Raw genomic sequence first — 22,474 nt, 5'->3', positions numbered from 1 at the left:
ACATAAAGTGGATTACTTCTCTGAAAAGCTGCATTTGTACTCTGCTTAATCCTACCTTTACAAGTAACTTCCTTAAGAATTTACTAGCAGAAATACTGTCAAATGAACTGGTTAATAAAAATTTGTCCCGTAAAACACAGTTCCCTTCCCAAGAATTGTTCATATGACTAGTCATCGTTTTTACACAGCTACTTTATGAAAATATAAATAAGTTGGTACAGATGCTTCAGGTACATACCCATTATTCCTGGCCATGCTAGATCCTCGTTGTCATCTCTTTCCTTCCCAGGGGCTAAATGGTTAAACCTATCTAGATGTTCTAGCAAGCCAGCCAGCAGAGGGATAGCACCAGCTTCCTGCATTAATCCAGCATTTTTACTGAGCAGCAGCACTATAGAAACCACCAATTCTGGAAGAAGAATGCCTAAAACACAGAAGAAAAACAGAGCCAATACTCAGATTTAATTACAGACTTAGGGTAATAGCTTCACAGAAGTAAATAACCAAGCAACACATTCTACTTTCCATTACTTCCTCAGTACAAAGCTCTTTTCTTCTCCCCATCAACTTTGTCCCCTCTCTCTCACACCAACCAAAATATTAAGTAGATTCTTTTTTACTCATTTAGCACTTCCAAGAACATATTATTAGTTTGTGGAAGGGAACGACAGGGGGACAACAAATAAAAACCTACCTGTTAAATCTCCATCCACAACATGAGATACCTCTGCAAAATGCCTATGACTAGCAGAAGCGATGCTGGTTGCCACAGGAAGTATATCACTGATGTGCGTGCACAGAAGAGCAGTGTATTTCTTCAGTAAAGAGCCAACACCTAAGAGGTCGGGACCTGTATAAAAAGCAGGAAAAGCACAGAATACCATCACAGTCACATTTAAGAAAGTCTTCAAAAGCTGTCAAGCTCTTCTGAAATATAGCCACTCAGTATTAACACTGAATAAAGAAACATTTTTTCTAAAACTCTTAAGAAGTTTACAAAAACTGTATAATCTAGATCCCACTGCCTTCCAACGAGACATTTTCTCTTACAGAAAGCAATTTAAAGAAACTACTTTCAAACACTCCTCAGAGGTCAACAACTAGACTGACAAATGAAAGAAGATAAATTAAAACATGAAACTGCTATCCTGCAAAAAATGTGTTACAGAAGTTCTTTGGGGAGGGAGAGCTTATTTTTTTAAGATGACTTACTGTATGTATAAGGGACCTGCCCAACACAATCTCCTGGATAGAGTTTACTAACAAGTAGACGCTGAAAACGGAGCAACAGGTCCAGAGAAGCAGATCTCTCTTTGCTATAAAGTTCATGGTCCATGCAAGACGAAATGCGATCAGAGACATCTTTTAGTTTGGCTATCGTCTGTGAAGCGATGTTCCTAATTGGTATACAAAACATTGTAAAGTATTTAAAAGAGTTCATAGTGAAGATAGGTCAGAGAAATACAGGTTAAGCTTCTGCTGGAACTTCTCACAAATCTATGCCAAGTTTTCTTGTAGGATGTTGTTACTTTGTTTGCATCACAGTACCCAAAAAGTCAGGCTACCTTTGTGGAGGTATTTAAAATATATCAATCTTTGTCATCACTCACTACAAAAACATAACCTGACTGTTTTAACAGAAAGGTTGCACTGGAAGTCATGACAATATCTAGTTCAGAAGACTCTCAGTACTGATTATATTACATGGTTAGCATCACACTTCAGTTAAAAAGCACAGTAGGTTTCTTAGTAACCTCATCATTTCTTTCTACTATATGTTAAATACCGTTGTAGCTGGCAAAAAGAAGCTTTGCCCTCAGCATCCTATTAATCATTTATTCGCAGTTCTTTCTCGGAATCTAAAATTCAAGTGTCTCCACCACCTAAAGTATGTTAGTCTCCCTGATGCAAAACATTTAGTTCTAAATAAATTTGTGCTGATGTTCCTACTAGTAAGAGTAAAGCAATAAATCTTCCTAAAATCAGGTAATTAACTGCACAAATGTACTTCTTACCCACATAAAATGGCAAAGGTAAATATAAACCAGAAAAATGTTCAATATTTTGAATTCTGTGGAGCTAAAATTCTAGAACGAAGACTGTATTTGCTAACTAAAATTAGCCATCCTTTAGTTGACTAGTTCGTAAAATATTTCTCTAACAAATTTTCCATGCAAAAATAAATGAAATTTGACGTAATTACCTTAGTAACTGCTGAATTAACTGAACTAATGGTAAACTTTGTTTTCCTGCGGATTCATAGATTCCAGTATTAATAAGGTCTTTGTCCAATGGAGTTCTACTCCTATGAAGCGTTGATGCATTTGCTTCTTGCTCATCAATTTCTTTTTCTTTCTGTGCTTCTTTTTTTGCTTCAATATCCTAAAAATGCAGAACAAGTTTAAGAAAATGCACAAAATTCCATTGTCATGATGAAATATTTTGCTAAAGTAAAATAAGTTTTCATGAAAACAAAAGTTACTTTTACCTATATAGAAATATATACTGTATATTCCAAAAGGACTACGTGGGATTTGTTTATTTTTTTAATAATTATAATGTACAAAGAAAGGGCAGAGAGAGAAACAAAGCAAGACAAACTCCAAATTCTGCTTCCACCAAACCAAGTTAACAATTTATTTCTGTTCTATTTGCTTCAACATCACAGAAGCTACTGCACAGTTCACAAGCGAAGGTCTGTTTACTCTGTATTTATAAAAGTAATGAATCCAGTCCACTGCAGAACCTGGGTTAGATTTGCTACAGAACTATAGACTCCATAGAGTTCTGTATGACTAATTCACCCTGTTTACAGGGAATAGAAATTATCCTGTGCAGTGCTGTATGCTGTCACCTACATCACTTTCAACGTGTATCTAAAGCCAGTTCAGGCACCTCTGACCTACACTATAATGTAGATGTACCATAGTAGATCTGGCTAAGAATTAATAGGTCTTGTATGTCTTTAAATGCAACAAAAAATACTAATACTGATTACAACTAATGCATAAAGCAAAACTTAATACAACTATTTCCTCTGCATCAAATACTTCGCAATATACCAACAGTGGAGAGGAACCAAAAAGAAAATATATTAGGAAGAATTAAAGTACACAAGGAAAAAGCACATTAGTGCTTTCTCAGCCATACATAAATACAGTAATTTAAAGTAGTCTGTACAGAGGACATTGCACCTCTGAGGGGGTATTGAAGAAGGCAATATATAAAAACTGTTTTCTATCCTCTGTGATGAACATTTGAACCAGTCTGAAACTGAGTCTACAGAAATTTGGGACGTTGCAAAGGAATTCAAGATGAATTAATTCTAAGTAATACGGATGAAATTTCTGCTGGAAAAATATGGGTGTAATCAAGAAGTGAAGAATTCAAGAATCCCATAGAAAGTTACAAAGCAGTTTGTAAAATTATGCTATTACAGAGCTTTATAAAAACATTTGTTACAGTTGCTAAAATCATTACTCTAGGCAATAATAAGAAACACTTGTCTAAAAAGGAGAACATGATTCATACTTCCATACAAACACCAGCTAAGGCTTCAAGTTTCAGGTCAACAGAGGATAACATCACTCCACAAACTTCAGAAGACACTTGATATATCTCCTTCCTCTGTTTATATAGAACTGCAAAGCTGTTAAAACGTACCTGAATTTCTGCAGTAATAGCAGCATTTAGTGCAGACTCTAAGCCTCCATCAGCCATCAAGCTGCCCACCAAGAGGTCAATCATAAACCTACGGCCTGGACTTACGTTCATCTCATTTCCCGAAACTAAGAATAGAAAAAAACTATTAATGACCTAGAAACGTAAACACCAAAGAGTTTTTTCATCTTAGAACCAACCTGCACTGGGCAAGAGTGCCGACAGAGCCCTAGCCCGCTCTTCTGCTGTTGGCAGTAACACAGACCACCCACTCTGCAGCACTGCTTGCGCAGCCGACTGCACTGTGTTAAGAACACCAGCGTTGCTCGCTAACGTCACGACTGTCTGCTTCAGGCTATTGAGCAGCATACCGCCCAAACCTAAGCCAAGACATTCTGGATCCACCTGATGACTAATGGCAGCATGAAGCTGAAAGACAAGGAAGAGGGAAAAAAGGGCAAATTTTTAATTAAGGGAACATACGAACTTGAAAAAAAAAAGTCAGTCCTAGAGCAACTAAGTTCACTGAGCTAGATATAAACATTTCATCTGTAAATTTGTAAAAACTAAAGGGAAATGCTGGCTTGCTGAAACATGTATTGAATTTAAACTATAAGACAAAGATTATGAACTATATCTCCTAAAATTCTGAACTATAATAACCTAAAGAATAATAAACTGTTTCTACATCCCTATATTATGCTAGGTAAAGCAGCACATCTTTACCACGTGTCAGTTACATTCTGAAGAAGACACTCACTCTTGGAAATGCTGTTTAAAATTCTTAGAAATGCTTACAGTCCCTAGGAGCATGTTTACTGAGTGAGTGATTATGCAAGGCCTAAGCCATTTACATATTTAATGATATCCAAATACAGCCAAGAGAAGAAAAGCTTTTTGGGGGGAAGGGGGGAGTAATACTTCTGAGCTTCAAAGTAAGGAAAGCCAAAGTTTAAACAACCACTAGCTGCAAAATTTCAGGGAGTAGGAAGTGATATTGTACTTATTTTGCTTTCTCGTTAACTAAAATGTTTTAAAACACATTAAGTTCACTATTTTCATCCAAGCAATTTACTGAAACATTTATCTCACTGACTACTCAATGTGTAAGAAACTTAAGGTACCTGAAGTCTTAGAAGGTTTAATGTTGCCACAGCCATACACTCCTTTTCCTGAGGAGGAGGCCAGTCAGAAGAGCCATCCATTCCCTCTGTCACTTGTCTCAGCAAAAGGTCCAGCTGCTCAAAGGTCATGGGGCAAACATCCACTACAAAAGGCACGCGCAAGCCTATTGACCACTCGGAACACGATGACCAAGCAAAACTCTATAAACAGAAACAAATGCAAAATTCAATGGTTTTCAGCAGTATCTGCACATCTGCAAAAGAAAACTCTCTGCCTGCATTGCTGTAAACACACACAAAACCCTACCCATCCCAGAAAAGAACTTCATTATCACATCTTCCAAAGTGCCGTTATGCCAATCCAGATACCTCACTATCTTTGCTGCAGTAAACATTCAGCTAAACAACTCTTCAACTGCTCTCCAAGGCAGGAGGATATAGCTACTCAGAATACTCAGAGGGAAAGCTAGTCATCTCTTTTTGGCAGAACAATTGCATGAAGTTTCTTTTTGTTTTTTTTTTTTGTTTTTTTTTCCAAGCCTTCATCTGTTCAGAATAAGAAATAAGGGAATTCATACAAGCACAGAAAGAGGGACTGCGATCAGTGTACAGAAGTAGTCACATATAGAGACGAATTGCAATTAACAATTCAAAGATTAAAAACTTACCTGAGCAGGCCCACAGGCAATTCCAACAATATGCTTTGTGTCTAATCCTGGAAGAGCTGCAGGCTCTGGTTTGGTGATCCGTAAAGTGTCAAAATGTTGACACTGATCATTGCTCCCCCAGCTATGCACTTCACTATCTTCGGTCAGTGCCAAACAATGTGTGGATCCAGCTGCCACATCTATCACTTTTTTTCCTGATTAAAAAAGTAACATATTGAAAATAACTTAAAGACTGTAATTATTAACAGAGAAAAATATCAGAGGGAAAGAAAACTGTGCTTATACTTAACTATAACTGTGTTCGTACTTAACTGTAAACATGTTATGGACGTCAATAGTCTTACCTTTGCTTTAGTAGTGGATTGGAAGAGTACAGTAAAAGAAAAATCAAGGAAATATTTAAAGATTCTTAAGAGACAAACATGAAAGTCTACAAGTTCAAAACAAAGAGCTTCTATTTTGTATCCCTTCCACTTGGATCGCTTTTCAGGAAAGGGTTATTAAAAGATCTCCCTATCCATGAACTGAGACTGCAAAGTTACATTATACTCCTTAGTTCAGAAGTTACTTTCTATTAGAGCATTCATTCTATATGAACAACAGTTTTAGGAAAGACAGTGAAATAAAAGTTCTTCTCCTCATCCTCCCCTCCAGAACCTCAGGTTTCTATCACATTGAAGAAGTAACCTTCACTGTTACAAACTAGTCAAAAATACTTTCCTGACAATGCGAAAACATGTCTTTAAATAAGCATTCCTGCAAACCTAACAGGAGAAAAACAGTAAGAATAAGTAGAACACAAGGACAAGCAGCATTTAAAGTAATCTTAACATAGTAGCTCTACGTCTGCTGAAATTTTAAAGGCATAAAAGGCAGAAATGATGGGAAATGTGCACAATTACCTTTTACAATGAAAACAGTATAGAATATGACACCAGAGTACATGGTATTCGTATAGTTGAGACCATCACTGTCTAGTTAAAGGTTCCCAAAAAAACAAAAAGCTTTTGAGTATTTCCAGCTAATTACCTTTCAAACCTTCCAGCAGTTTGGGATATCGAACATGCTCTTCCGTTCCGTGCCCAAGTCTCTGATTGTCACCTTTTCCCCAGGTGTACACCTGACCATCTTTGGTCAAAGCAATAGAGAACTGACTTCCACAGCGTACTTTCACAATGTCCAGGTCTTGAAGTTTTTCTATCAGCTTGGGAGTCTTGCAACCATCACTGCCTCCCCTTCCCAGTTTTCCATAATCACCATCACCCCAAGACCACACCTGGCCTTTAAAAGAAGAGAGAAAACCAGAAATATTGCACTGTTTTTTCATTTAATAAAGTTATCTGTTCTAACAAGTAAGTTCTTAAAAATCTGAGATTCTATAAGTAGCACAATTTTGAAATCGCAATTTAGGAATATCTGTTATTAATTCATTTTCAATAGTTCATGAAATACATAAGAAGGATGAAAAAGATTTGAACAGTGGTTCTTAACCTGAAAAGTTCTCATGTTGACCAAACTAACAAAAACGTAACGCACACTAAAAATTAATCAGTGTACCAAAGTCCTTCTTAAAAGCATATGTGGTAGAGAATATGCTGCAAATCAAGCCTCTCGTTTGATCTTTAGTTAATAAGAACTTGCGAAATACTTCTTCCACACTGAATGAATGGTCAAATTATCTGTGAAAGCTGATCTCCATTTTCAGTTCTTGTCACTCAATCATTTCACAAAATGAAATGAAAACTACCACTGTCTGTTATCACTGTATTTCAATATTCACTACTAAATCTAAGCCCTATGAAATCAGAAATCATAAAGTCATTCCGCCATCTTCACTAAATAATAGTTCAAGAATGGTAAGCATATCCAAATTTTGTCTTACATTTTAGAGAACTTACATTCCTTGCTTGCATACAGTATTCTCAAAGGTACTCTGATAAGCAATGAAAGCATGCAAGGAGGGGAACAAGGAATAAAATAATTAGAAAATCTCAGTTTTAAATTCCTGTATGAGCAAATCTTTCAGGTTTTTAATTGTGCATATTTTCATTGGGCAAAGATACCTGCTTTCTAAATGATGACTTTAGTGCCTAACCTCATACACTGAAATTCAGGTTTTGAACCTCTTCCATTGGGCACCTAGCTCAGGGAACGCCAGGAAGCTGGATTCCAGAAAAGCCTCTCTTCGACAATTCCCATGGTTAACATAGACAACTCCCTTACTCAAAAACCTTGCTGTTGTGACAACATGAGCTTAACTATACGATGCATAAAATGTAGATACAGATGTACATATATTTAATATTTTACCCATTATAGAACTGTCGTTATTTTAAACGTATATCAAGCAAATGGAAATATAAATATGCACATTCAAAATGAATATATTGCATACATATACAGAGAAATGTTATCTGTACACATTACATGCAAAATAAATGCACATATATATTTCCCCAAAAGAAATTTCAGCTTCAAATCCTTAAAGAATTTAAGCCACTAAAAATAAGCACAGTATTTGCAATATAAATATCTTTAGAATGAAAGCAAGAAAAGTTAAGCTTAAGTGTTAGATTTCGCTACTAACCATTTTCAGTAACTGCAAGAGTCTGAGCATCTCCACTTCCACATGACACATCAATAACTTTGAGTCCTTTCAGCCCTGTGACCAGCATTGGGATGGTCTGATCTTCACTGGAACCTTCAATATAAAATAGTCACATGAGCAGCAAGACCAAGAAAGCTTAGTGGGTTCTTCTGGTTTTGGTTGGTTGGTTTGGGGTCTTTTGTTGTTTTGGGGTGGAGGGGGTTGTTCTGTTTTGTTTTCAGATTTGAGTATTATGACTGAACTCCCCCTATGGCTTCTTAGGTATCTAATATGGATTTCACCCACAAGAAAAGTGGATTTTCACCCAGTTGCCTTTGCTTCACAAGGAAGGGAATGGGACAATGCAGATTCCCTGCCCAAGGCAGGGGTCAAAATTAGATGACCTTTAAGGTCCCTTCCAACCCAAGCTATTCCATGATTTTTCTCCATCCAGATGCCTATTTTTACAGAGCTCAGAGATTTAGTGCTTTTGAAATACAATCCCGCTCGTAACATATGAAACCACATAGGCTTCTCAAATCAGTCATGGGTAGGTTGGATAAAAGATTGTTTGAGACAAACATTAAACAATTATTTGACAAACAACTGATTTTAAGATGTCAAAAAACATACCATGACCAAGCCTGCCATAGTTTCCTCGTCCCCACGTATATAGCTCTCCTTCAGCAGTAATGGCTGCACTGTAAGTGCTTCCACATGCTATATGAACAACATGTTTCCCAGCTTGCTTTCCAGATAGAGCAGATATCAATTTTGGTTCCTCCAGAGGGCTGTTTAAAGAGAAGGTGACATATTTCACAAAGGGTGATCTGATGAGTAGATAATAAAAGGTGTGCCATATTTGTTAGAAAATAACTGATGCAATTCTACCTGCAAATCGTATTAGTAGCCTGAGGTATCAAAATAGAGTTGTAAGTCAAAAATAAAATTCAGATTGTTCAACAACATACAAAGCAACAGAGATGTCTGACAACTATGATTTCTGTTTCCAATTAAATTAATGAAGTGGTTTTCAAAAATATTTAAGCCTACTACAAAAATATTATTTTTTTAACATTATTTGTTCAGATATAGCATTTACAGTTCTAACCCTTGTGTAGTAACTGCCTTGCTTATCAGAAATTCAACACTGGGGGAAGACACAACCTGAAATATATTGATGTGCGCTTCTACAGAAGGGTTGAGGTTAGAAGGGACCTCTGGAAGTCATCTAGTCCAACCTTCCCTGCCAAGAAGGGTCACGTAGAGCACGTTGCACAGGATGGCATCCTGGAGGGTTTTGAATGTCTCCAGAAGAGACTTCACAACCTCTCCGGGCAATCTGTGCCAGTGCTCTGTCACCCTTCCAGTAAAGACATTTTTTCCGCATATTCCCATCAAACTTCCTGTTAATCAGTTTGTGCCCACTGCTCCTCATCCTGTTGCTGGGCACCAACGAAAAGAGTTCAGCCCCACTGTCTTGACACGCCCCCTTATGATATTTATATACACTGATAAGACCCTCTCTGTCTTCTCTTCTCCAGGCTGACCTGCCTCAGCTCTCTCAGCCTTTCCTCTTAAAAGACAACCTCCAGACCCCTAATCATCTTCATAGCCCTCCACCAGATCCCTGTAAAAACTGCTCCTACATAAAAGCAGGACAATAATGTTATTGTTTAATTGTTATTGCTTAATACAGGGGGGAAGAGGGCAAAAGGAATGATGTAAGCAACATGACTGCATTTGTAAAGATGACCCCACTCTGACATCTGAATCAATGTTCCTAGGGAAAATGCACTATGGATTCATAAAACGACGAACAAAAAGCCTGATAATAGTGGAACTACTACTACATCCTCTACTCACAAGTATTTCAGGCAGCACCAATGCAGAACTAGGAATATTAAAAAGAGAATATATGCAGAGAGAACACAGTTTGTAACAGAGTTGAATATGAAATGCTTAATGCAAATGTGAAATATTTAATAGATTAACAAAGCAAATTATTTTAAAAAATGAATTATCAGTTATATTTTATATTGTTTTGTATAGCAACAGAATCTTTGAGGCTATGAATCTTTAGCTGCCTACTTAAAAAAACACTTGCTTGTTAATGGGACTGTCTGAGGTATGGAGACCATGCACCAGTATTTTTCATAAATACATTAATTTCCAAAGCAATGGGCTTTATGACAACTTCATTATCAAGAATTGCTTGCCATAATGACAACACATAGAACACTGTGTACATTGGAATGGTCAGTTACTATGCCAGCATTAACAGCTAGTTTATTTGCTGAACAGGTCACAACTACCAGCTGGGACAGTATCAGATATATGGTTATTAACAATGTCTCCTACTTGCCTGATTTGTCAGACAATGATTGAAAAGTACAGGCATCCTTTAATAAATCATGATCAGCGTACATTACACCTTTTACGCATAGTCTCAGTGTAGCATGCTACATTTCAGTAATAATTCTTATGGGTGCTTGTACACACAACTAAATAGTTTCTACTATGAATTCAGAACACTGTCAAATGTTACTTTTTATTTTTTTATTATTACATACACTGTATCCCCATGGCCTAGTCTTCCACCATCTCCACAGCCCCAAGAGAAAACTTCACCATTTGCTGACAAAGCAAGATAGTGATGCCCATCTGAATGTGCTGCAATCTTCACGATATTTCTGGAAGCTAGACTCTGCACCAGCTGTGGTCCCTGCGAACCAAAGTAATAAAGTTATTAAAATTGCTTATGTTCTCCACCACTTGCCTATATAGAGAATAACTAGGAACACTTTTCCCAAGGCTTATCAAACCTGTCAAATCTATTAAGTTAATGAAGCAAAGATATAAGTAGAGAAAAGGTCAAATTGCTATTTAAATCTGATTAAAAATGATGCTCTGCAATTATTCTGTTCCCATCCTTATACTTCTTTAGTATATGTGTTTATCTTAAACAAAATCTTAGCAACAAATGTTTGTCACAGTACAGTTTTGTTTGAGAAACTACACAGTTTGAGCATGGTGCACTGAACTAAAATTCATTTCACATCTGCTGATTTCTACAGCTGTTACCAATTGCAAAGAAATATGGGTAAATGAGCTGTTACCCATAGCAATAGAATAGCAATGAAATCAAGTATTATTATACTCATAACCTCTAGCCTGACAGAAATTACAGGAATGAGATATGTTTAATCAAATCAATACAAGAGATCAAAATCACTACTTCTGAAAGTTCAAAAACAACAACAAAGCAGCTCACAAAAATCAGCACACCTTAATCTACTCTTCCAAGATATTGTAAAAGCAGACCTATCACATGAAATAATATAGAACACATTTTCAAAAATATGCAAAAAGAACTCACCAGTGTATCGCTGTTGTAAGCTTGTGTATAAACTCGTCCATTCCTAGATAATATTAAAAAACGTTTCTCTGCACAGGCAATCTGCACAACGCCAAGATTGGCAAGTCCTTCACATTGAATTGGACCACTCACATTAGCATAGTATTTCCAACCTATTAAACCCCAAGCAATGACCTCTTGCAGAGATCCCTAGAAAATAAGAAATTCTGTAAGTACAGTTTTGAAATATGCAATTTGATTTAAAAAGATGCAGCAGATCTTTATGGGTTTTTTTTGTATTTTTTTAAGCTTTTCTATGCTAAATATACTCATATCTTTGACAGTCATTACTGCCAGTGGTCAATAAATCTTGTCTATTAGCAGGATATCAAAAATAAAGACTTGCATTCATCATATTCAGTTTAGTCTTTTACTGAATGTGCTATAAATATCTACAGTAAGTGTAGACTTTCAAGATGGTAAGTTTAACATATAAAGAGGTTTCTTTGGTTTTTTGATTGTTGGTTTGTCCTGCTGTTGTTTTTTTAAGTAAGTCAGACAAAATTTAATAAACATTTAATCTCTGATCTTGAGAATTTTCTTTAATAAACAACAGGAACAGTCCAAAACACGGCAGAATTAGCCATAATGTTGTGATAAGGAAGAATTGTTCCCAAACCACAGAACTGTACTCCAAGGTACACAAGATACCCAAGACAAATTTAAGCAACTCAAAGTTACAATGTGAGAATCAAAAGGAAAACAAAACAATCTTAAGAGTCATTATTCTTCCAAACTGAAAATTAGTTACACTTTTAGGAAATATACCTTACTAAACTTGATTCTGCAAATAGTTACCTTATGAGATGTAGGAGAGCTACACTGTGGAGGCATACATGGCGTGGCTAGACGATCCAAGTGGGCCATGATAACAACCGCAGTTTGCCTCAGATCAATCGCTAGCTCATTGTCCTGTGGTAAAGTCAGATACCTTAGAAAACTTTCATTTGGACTCAGAGGATAAGTCAGCAGCTAAAAAAGAAAAAAGAGCAGTCAGAAGAATATTCAACATATTTCCATGCCACTACACATACGGATACAGAATACACTATAGATATGCTGAGTATCTGCACAAGTTTAAGAGAAACTTATTTAAACAGGCACATACTTTTTCTTATAGTAAAGGAAAATCCCAAACACATACATTGAGAAAATTCAGTCATATTGTGAATAGCAAGTTTTAAGTGTAATAACACTCATTTGCTATGTTTTATCAACCTCAGTAATATTCAGTAAGAGTTGTAGTTCAATTAACTTCTTACAAAATTAAATAAAAACAATCCAAGCGTGCAGAAAAGTTAACTGGTCACATTTGTAAGTTACCACAAAAGCATTAGCTCTGGAATACAATGTTTATCTACAATCATACTACAAAATTCCTCCTCCTACCTCAAGGAACTCAAATGTACACAAAAAAAAATCAAACAACAGTGGTGCATGTATATGTGTCATCAGGAAAATACTACTGCTAAAGTAAATCCAAATTTTGTTTGGATAATTTTGTAGCTAATTTAGTCAGCCAAATAAAGCTTGATACCAAGATAATGCCCCTTTCAAATAAATCAAGTCTAAGTACCTGAATCTCTTCCTCAGTATTGGGCACATCTTTATTACATATTATACTCTGAAATCTTTGTAACAAAGGTAGAAGGGGTGCACTTGTTCCCTGTGCAGATCGCTCATTATCCGTTTCCCTTGTTCCGTTATCCCAAAGTTGAAGCAACAACATAACTGCAGACAACATTTGGCTGAAAGAGGAAGATTATGTCTTTTGTTAATAAGCATTTTTAGGGAAACCATTTTAGGTTATCCATACAACTCACTTTCTACATTTTTAACCAGATGTCACAGCTTTACATTTTAAGCAGATGTCAAAATACCAAAAATGGATTTTACAATCTAGTTAACATAAGAGTTTGATCTCCACTGCATTACAGTAAAGGTTCACATGCTTTGAACCACAACCATTACACAAAACTAATGAAAACTGAAGACAGGCACTGCTCTGGTCATTCCAACCAATAGCAATGGTTAAAAATCGGAGTGTTCATGCTCCTCACCTTAACGTGCCCCTCTGCACTGCCAGTTCTAACAATATGGCAAGTGCCAAGTGCTGGTCTTGTAACGGAATGTTCCCTGGCCCTTTGGTACTGGGAGCTCCATGCACATCTCTATTTAAAAATCAAACAATATATATTAGCTAAGAAATAACTGGAAACAATAGATATTTGCTTAACAAAAGCATCTACAAAACACCAAGAACCACTAAACTTAAAGAATATAAAATTGGCAATGAAAGCATGTAACAAAAGCTGACACGTTCCACAAAAGATTATTTTTGAAGTGGCAGCTAGGCTTTAAAACTGCCCAAAGCTTCACTATCTGTTCCTTAGCTCTCTTAAATATGCTAAGAACATGAAAAACACATTTTTCACAGGCGAAATTAAAATATTCTTTATGATATTCACCATAAGGATGTAGCTCCAGTATTCAAAAGATAATTTCTATAACAATCATAAAAGGGTAAATTTAAGAGTTATTAAATAACAGGCAAAAGTAAGGGAGTGCTCCAAGTCCAAAGTGAGTATCTTTATTTTGTCCCCCTATGCACAGTCCGTATTATATTGCTATACTGGAAAGGCTCAGTTAAGCATACACATGTATTGCATTACTAAAAGCACTCTTCATGTGCGTACAGCTTACAATAGTGATACAATATTTTTAGGGTAAGTCTATACAGGGTGATTCAGAATACTCAAGTTTAGATTCTTCTTACATAGTTAAAGGAATTAAACCATACTTGAGAAGCATCATTTCAACAATTCATGTACCATTTGTTTGCTTGATATAACATTACGGAAAACTAAGACAACTGTTTTTCTTTTCTAAACTATTCTGCTCAGACTATCAGTTGGTAGGAGATCTAAGTTTGCCATGTAACAGATACTTCAGCAATACCCTAAAGAAGAAACTTACCCAGTCACAACAGACCTTAGGAATTTAGTAGCTCTTTCCACAACTTCCAACCACACAGAAGATACAGTCCCTTCATCGAAAAGGGATGCCTCTGGTAGAGCTCGTAGTGCATCAAGTGACTCCTGTAACAACTCACTGCACAGGTCTGCATCTTCACCTAAGGATCACAGTAATACTAGTTACACCCACATCTTCACAGAAGGTGGACAGATGTTTTATACAACATTTTGTGGATTTTTATTTTTTAATCTCATGGTTATGAGTTACTTAATATGTATGTAAGTTCTCAATTTTCATACAAACATTTTGACTGCAAGACTTCTGAAGAACGATCTGCTTCACAAAAAAACGCATTTGGAAAGGCAGCAAGTCTTAAAACAGCTTGTCCTGCTATGCATCTTCTGAGGCAACTGGAAAAAGAACTACCCCGGACAAAGAGCCAAACAGCTGCAATCTAAACAAATAGCATAGACTGAGACAAATATTTAGGTAAGTCTGCGAGAAAACAAACCTACCATGGTGTCCACCAGGCAGACAGCTCACTCCAAAAAGACTGTGGCCTGCCCAGAGATGTGGCTGCTCCAGCCTCTGGCTGCAGGGAGTGCCTGAGCCTACCGCTGCCGGGAGAGGGCAGCGGGGAGACCGCCTGTTCTCAGGTGGAAAGTCTGCTCACCATGGTGGCTGAGTTCAGGGAGCAGGTGGAGAGACTAAGGGGCATCAGGGCGTGTGAGCAGGAGATTGCCTAGTGGAGTAACTCCCTGGCATGCCAGAGAGAAGGGCACCAGGGGGATGCCCCCCAGAGGGTGGTGGAGCTCCTGCCCTGTCGCTGTTGGGCAGAGGGAGGGGACCAAAAGGAAGATGAGGGTTGGAAGCGAGTCCCAGTTCAGCGTCACAGGCAACCCCCCTACCTACCTACCTCACTTCCCCAGGTGCCCCCTGTAATAGGTTTGATTCCCTGGATCTTGAAGGAGAGGTAGGAGAGGGTGTGGTGGAATGCCCAGCTATAAGGTCACACACAGGAGGAGTGACAACACGCCTCAAGACTGCCTCAGATAAGAAAGAAAGAAAGATGGGTAATTGTAGTAGGCAATTCCCTTCTGAGGGAAGCACAGGGCCCAATATGCAGAGCTGAACCTCATCATAGGGAAGTCTGCAGTCTACCTGAAGCCCCAGATCAAGGATATCACCAGGACACTCCCCAGCCTGGTGCGCTCGACAGACTACTACCTGCTACTGATCTTCCAGACAGGTGGGAAGGAAGCTGCATCCCCTAGTCTGAGGGGAATGAAGAAAGACTTCAGGGCCTTGGAACAGCTGGTGAAAGAGCCTGGTGCGCAAGTTATTTTCTCTTCCCTCCTTCCATTCTGGGGTGATGACATGGGACGGAATAGAAGGTCAAGATCATGCATCTTCCAAGGTCAAGATCAGAGCATCCCAACAGGTAGGAAGTCAAGAAAGGGAGCCAGGAGACCTGCATGGTTAAACAGGGAACTGCTGGACAAACTCAAGTAGAAGAGGAGAGTCCAGAGGTCATGGAAGGAGCGGCTGGCCACTTGGGAGGAATGTAAGACTGTCGTCAGAGGATGTAGGGATGCAACCAGGAAAGCTAAGGCCTCCCTAGAATTAAACCTTGCAAGAGGGGTCAGGGACAACAGAAAGGGCTTCTTCAAATACATTGTGGATAAAACTAACACTAGAGGCAATGTAGGCCCACTAATGAATGAGGTGGGTGGCCTGGTGACAGAAGATAAAGAGAAGGCAGAGTTACTGAGTGCCTTCTTTGTCTCAGTCTATAATGCCAGGGGCTGTTCTGAGGAGCACCATAGCCTGGAGGCCCCAGAGGAACTCAGGATAAAGGAGGAGTTTGCCTCAGTTGATGAGGACTGGGTTAAGGACCGACTAAGCAATCTGGACATCCATAAATCCGTGGGTCCTGATGGGATGCACCCACAGGTGCTGAGGGAGCTGGCGGAAGTCATTGCTAGGCCACTCTCCATCATCTTTGGTAAGTCGTGGGGAACAGGAGAGGTGCCTGAGGACTGGAGGAAAGCAAATGTCACTCCAGTCTTCAAAAAGGGCAAGAAGGAGGAGCCGGGTAACTATAGACTGGTTAGCCTCACCTCTGCTCCTGGAAAGGCGATGAAGCAACTTATCCTTGGCATTGTCTCTAGGCATATCAAGGATAAAAGGGTCATTAGGGGGAGTCAACACAGCTTCACCAAGGGGAAGTCATGCTTAACCAACCTGATAGCCTTTCATGAAGACATAACCAGGTGGACAGATGATGGTAAAGCAGTGGACATGGTCTATCTTGATTTCAGTAAAGCATTTGACACTGTCTCAGCATCCTCACAGCTAAACTAAGGAAGTGTGGTCTGGACGATGAGGTAGTGAGGTGACTGTGAACTGACTGAAGGAAAGAAGCCAGAGAGTTGTGGTCAATGGGATGGAGTCGAGTTGGATACTCCTGTGTCTAGTGGAGACCCTCAACGGTCAGTACTGGGACCAGTACTATTCAGTATATCCATCAATGACTTGGATGAGGGAATAGAGTGCACTGTCAGCACGTTTGCTGATGACACTAAACTGGGAGGAGTGGCTGACATGCCAGAAGGCTGTGCTGCCATCCAGCAAGACAGACAGGCTGGAGAGTTGGGCAGGGAGAAATTTAATGAAATGTAATGAGGCCAAGTGTAGAGTCCTGCATCTTGGCAAGAACAACTCCAGGTACCAGTTTAAGTTTGGAACTGAACTGTTGGAGAGCAGCATAGGGGAAAGGGACCTGGGGGTCCTGGTGGACAGCAGGATTACCATAAGCCTTGTGGCCAAGAAGGCCATTGGCATCCTGGGGCATACCAGAAGGGGTGTGGTTAGTAGGTCGAGAGAGGTTCTCCTCCCCTTCTACTCTGCCTCAGAAAGAGCGCATCTGGAATATTGTGTCCAGTTCTGGGCCCCTCAGTTCAAGAAGGACAGGGAACTCAGGAAGGACAGGGAACTGCTTGAGAGAGTCCAGTGCAGAGCCACAAAGATGATTAAGGGAGTGGAGCATCTCCTTTACAATGAAAGGCTGAGGGAGCTGGGTCTCTTTAGCTTGGAGAAAAGGAGACTGACGGGTGACCTTATTAATGTTTATAAACATGTAAAGGGTGAGTGTCAGGAGGATGGAGCCAGGCTCTTCTCAGTGACATCTAATGATAAGACAAGGGGAAATAGGTGCAAGCTGGAACATAGGAGGTTCCACTTAAATATGGGAAGAAACTTCTTCACAGTGAGGGTTACAGAACACCGGAACAGACTGCCCAGAGGGGTTGTGGGGTCTTCTTCTCTGGAGGCGTTCAAAACCTGCCTGGACGTGTTCCTGCATGACCTGATCTAGGTGCTCCTGCTCCATCGGGGGGATTGGACTAGATGATCTTTCAAGGTCCCATCCAATCCCTGACACTCTGTGATTCTGTGAAGTTCAGGTGGCACGGAGAATTCTGCCATTTCAAACTTCTGAGTGCCAACCTTTGCCATTTGACCACTGTTGACAAGTACACAAACTAAATACAAGTTTTGCACTACTGCTCCCAACTCCTTTGCAAAACTACTACTGTGCTGCAGTAGTATAGTGATACATCTTTTCTGAAAAAGAAATCTAACTTCTCTGAAACCTGGCATTAAAATGCATTCTCTTTGTGAAATCCCAGTTTGTATAGCTAAGCGTAAAAGTACCCCAGCACAATACGACAGCAGTATTGGCTTGAATAGCAATGACTGGCTCCGATGGCTTTGATCAACAAGAGCACTGTTAGACATAAGACCACATAAAAATAAGATACGATTACGGAAGTCTAGTATTTGTAAGTATTTGCATAGAGCTGTATCTTTAATACATGCACATGCTTTTATGAAAATCATCTGTCTTCAGAAATCAAAAATATACACAGTATGCTACAGAGTAGACCTACCTGACCTCCATGCTCTACGAAGGAACGCAAATGCAAATGAAAGTGCTGCTCGAGATCCAACTCGTGCAAGTCCTTCTACACCTTTCCCTACAGGTCTTGGGCTAAAAAAAATCATATTCGCATTGTCTCTATACAGTTTATGTAACAATTACATACATTATAAAAATTATTAGTAATATATGTATTTGACAGCTTTCCACTTTATTTATATGCATGCATATACAATTACTTTTTTTTAATATAAATAATTGCAAGTTCCTCTTGAGAATGAAGGTGGTCAACATCAAAACGACAACCAAAATTCAACTTCAGCTGTTCTAAAACCCAGCTAACTCAATCCCTGACAACAAAAACCTTAACAGAGAAAAAATAAACCAGACTGGCATAATTGCCATAGGAAAGGTTCCTAAGTTACTTAGAGTGAAATTATGATTGCATACTAAAAGTACACAAGTGTATGATGTTTCACGCACTCATTTTTATCTAGGTTGTTTACACTTCTAGTGTATTTGGACTGCATTACCTAGAATTTTAAATGTTGTATAAATCTTCTATTCAATTACTGATAATGAATTTCATCCATTTTGTCATTGCCTGTCTTTTCACTCAAGTGTCAATATTACAAATCTCTTTGCAGCTTCTGTATTGGTTTGCGTACAGAAGAGAGAACTTGAATTTTTGTTGACAGGCACTGGACTCCCAAACATTTTTATTACCTTTGCTATTTACGCAAACAATCACATTAATCAAGTAAGCTTTCCTTTTTACTTACTAACAGGAGATTCCCTACTGTTTTGTCTTAGGAAGACAAACCTGTTTTTAATCTCACATCACAATGAAAGTGAACTTTCAAGACTTTTTCAAGCGAGAGAAAATTTAAACTCTTTTCTTTTTAAGCAGTCCGATAATTTAAACATACCAGTGTTCTTTTTAATCAGAACTGAAAAATTATTCTTCAAAGAACAGATTATTCATAGAAAGACACCCCCATCAGAACAATTCCATAGATGATAACTCATCTACAATATTTATTTACTGTCTCTTTAATTTTTGAAGCTAGAGCTAATCTAAAATAAAATTTTCCCTGGTTAAATTGCATGTTCTGTCCAACAGCAACCTAGTTCAACTATTGACAAGCTTCTTTAATGCCTCAATTAATAGTTTTGTTCTATTCTTAGGTCAATAAACTATCTAGATATAGAAAGTAACTAGATAATTTCTTATTCAGATAGGTCTCCTGAAACATTTTCAGATAAGATGTCTGATAATAACATTTCTCACCCAAGCTAAGGAAAACTACATTCAACTTTTATGTACTTGCATTTTTAAATTTATGTGCATAACAGCAAATAAATATGAGAAATACATGTTAATGACAAGAAATAATGCTATTAGAACTATGTAATGTCCATCAGCATCATTTCTGAAATAGGCCTTTCCATACATCCAACAGAGTAGAACAAAAGGAGTATCTCCATGAAAGTATGATTACAGCTCATAGAGTAACATCTACTGAAGTGTACTATAATAAAAGACAACTAATACGAACATAGTCAACATAAGCAAGCATCAGCCAAGGATGAAAACTGTGTGGTAGACAGCACAACCTAAAACCAACTTAAATAAGAAGATTGTCTTCACTGGTAATGCTTCATGAGGAGAAAGAAATCCCATTAAGCTGTCACACACAGGTTGATAACCCTTCTATGATTTTTCTAATATACTAACTTATCTGTACAAGTTGTCATTACCTTTTCTTATCCACAGTTGGCAGAGGAATACTATTGCTTTTCCACTTAACTTTGACATTCTCCTGAAGAACTGTTCTGTTCAATGCAATGAAGTATCGTTCCAGGATAACTAGCCTCTGCTTTAGCCTCATAGCTGAAAGAGCTGTTGTAGCGGTTTGCGTGGCCAGAGTTTGCTGTTCCTTCACTAGTACATGAAGGCACTCTTTCAATTCATTCACATCTAAGAATCAGAGAAAGATACCGTTTTAGTGGTGTTGATCTTTGCTATATTACCAAGAAAAGTCAAGAAAAAATAAAAACTATGAACTGACTAGAAGTCTACATCTCAAAACTTAGTGAAATTCAGTTTCCATGTTTAATGTGCACATTTCTAATTAGCAGTATGTATTACACAATTACAAGTCATATTTAACAGGTGTTTAGACAAAGACTAATGTTATCATTAAAACTAGTTTTGTGTGAATACATCTTAACCTTCATGTTTCATGTCTGAAATTAAAATGCCATAGAAAATATTTATGCAAGTGTTCAAAACAAGTTATACAGCAAATTCTTATCAACAGCAGACCTCAGAGCCAGACTTCTCCTAAGTACAAGAAACAACCTTGCAAGTACCTAGGAAGACATGCTTTCATTTTGCACTGATACACATTATCTTAAGTTTCTCAGAAGTTATAAAACTACTCTCAGAAGCTTGAGGGTCACTGCCAAGAGCTGGTTAGCTTCTGAAACAAGCTGTCAGAAATTTAAGACACCCGCAAGTAAAAATCAGCAAATAAAAGATCTAACCCACGTACCAACACCAGAAAATTAATTATTTGCTAACCAGAAAAAGCATTCAACAGCCTGAAGTCCTGATTATCTAACTACAGATGATAAAGACAGTCTCAAAACACTTGAAAACAGGAATTTAAAAATAATGTTTATTGGGGGAGGGGGGGAGGTTGGTTATTCCCCCCCCCTTTTTTTTTTTAATCTACACTCTCTGTAGCTTTAATTCTTTGGATAAACATGAACAAAGTTTGTTGTTGGAAGTTTTTTTTTTCCTCTCCCTTTATTAACGGTCTGATCACTGGGCCACCCCACTCCGCTTTTCTCTGCATTACAGTCCTCCTCCCTAAGCCAACCACCAGCATTTGTTGCCTGGCTGCCACACAGAAGTGACTTTGTTTAACTGACACCTGACTAAGGGCTATGAAAACAAAATACCTACCTGCTTATATGTAACTGTGTTTGTGAAAAGATGGCAACAGCCTCACAGAAAAAAAAAATGGAATAGCAGCCTCCAAGCTATAGAAATTCAGACACTCTTATGGTAGCCTCTGGAGCTGAATTGTATCTAACGAGGCACGAGGCTTTTTTTTTTTTTTTTTTTGTAAACGTAACTCTCTAAAGTATTTCAAAGTTTTGTCCCCACTCTGTGATACATCTCTGAGCAACCAGCAGAGAATTCAAGCAGCCTTCTCTGCCACCATATCACATTGCACAGTCACATACAGCTTGTTGTCAACCATCACCCCAGCCTGTTTTCAACACTGCTACTCACATTTCACTATTTCATGTGTTAGATTCCTTTCCCTGAGGCAATTTGCATTTTTCCGCTTATGACGAACAACTGACTTTTTCAATGAGTAAGAACAGTAAGCATTCCTTATAGTCTAGACCTTAAGAAATCAGACAAAAGTAATAGCAGCTATTATAAACATCCATACTTTGGCTCAACAACAGGAAATATGACAAAAAAGCCACAGTACCCTTAATTTTTGCCCCATAAAATTCCCTACAAAGACATCTATAGCACAGTTGTCAGTCATAGCTGAACAGAGCTACTCCAGATCACTATGCAAACTAAACATAAATAAAACAAATGCCTGCTAAAGGCATGTTTGGTTTGGCTTTGGATAGGACAAGAGCGAATGAGTTGCACCAGGGAAGGTTCAGGTTGGAAATTTGGAGACATTTCTTCTCAGAAAGAGTATTTAGGCATTGGAATGGGGTTGCCCAGGGAGGTGGTGGCATCACCCTCCCTGGGGGTGTTTAAGGAAAGGTTGGACGTGGTGCTTACGGACATGGTTTAGTGGGTGACATTGGTGGTAGGGGGATGGTTGGACCAGATGATCTTGGAGGTCTTTTCCAACCTTATTGATTCTATGATTATGTCCTTTAACATGATATAAGTTTACTGGGAAGCTTTCATGGATGACTGGATGAGTCCCCAGCCTGAAGCTCCAGTATACCTCCAAATGAATACCATAATTTTAAAGGAAAAAACTCAAGTTGAAAAGTGTTAGCATTACTCAGCTACTGCACTTTAGAGTACTGTACCAGAATATGGTCAGT

At 38.3% G+C, this 22,474-nt stretch overlaps 1 protein-coding gene across 3 annotated transcripts in view; it reads right to left on the bottom strand.

Annotated features, from left to right (window-relative positions):
- HERC2 (HECT and RLD domain containing E3 ubiquitin protein ligase 2) overlaps positions 1-22,474 on the bottom strand; it is a 111,575-nt gene that overhangs the window by 65,134 nt on the left and 23,967 nt on the right. For 2 of the 3 annotated variants that reach the window (XM_048051157.2, XM_066983432.1), the window contains 19 exons: positions 20,135-20,354; positions 18,384-18,484; positions 14,434-14,590; positions 13,518-13,628; positions 13,034-13,205; positions 12,256-12,429; positions 11,419-11,607; positions 10,613-10,764; positions 8,673-8,830; positions 8,040-8,153; positions 6,482-6,733; positions 5,453-5,646; positions 4,785-4,985; positions 3,861-4,089; positions 3,664-3,788; positions 2,204-2,382; positions 1,213-1,397; positions 695-850; positions 239-424 (listed from right to left, as the gene is read on the bottom strand). In XM_048051157.2, coding sequence (XP_047907114.1) covers positions 239-424; positions 695-850; positions 1,213-1,397; positions 2,204-2,382; positions 3,664-3,788; positions 3,861-4,089; positions 4,785-4,985; positions 5,453-5,646; positions 6,482-6,733; positions 8,040-8,153; positions 8,673-8,830; positions 10,613-10,764; positions 11,419-11,607; positions 12,256-12,429; positions 13,034-13,205; positions 13,518-13,628; positions 14,434-14,590; positions 18,384-18,484; positions 20,135-20,354 — 3,255 coding nt within the window. The remainder of the gene's footprint in view (positions 1-238; positions 425-694; positions 851-1,212; positions 1,398-2,203; positions 2,383-3,663; positions 3,789-3,860; positions 4,090-4,784; positions 4,986-5,452; positions 5,647-6,481; positions 6,734-8,039; positions 8,154-8,672; positions 8,831-10,612; positions 10,765-11,418; positions 11,608-12,255; positions 12,430-13,033; positions 13,206-13,517; positions 13,629-14,433; positions 14,591-18,383; positions 18,485-20,134; positions 20,355-22,474) is intronic. The other variant, XM_048051158.2, reaches the window with a different exon arrangement.

Source organism: Anser cygnoides, chromosome 1, assembly GCF_040182565.1.
Source record: "Anser cygnoides isolate HZ-2024a breed goose chromosome 1, Taihu_goose_T2T_genome, whole genome shotgun sequence".
Taxonomy (NCBI): Eukaryota; Metazoa; Chordata; class Aves; order Anseriformes; family Anatidae; genus Anser; species Anser cygnoides.
This window is presented reverse-complemented; position numbering and strand designations above follow the sequence as displayed.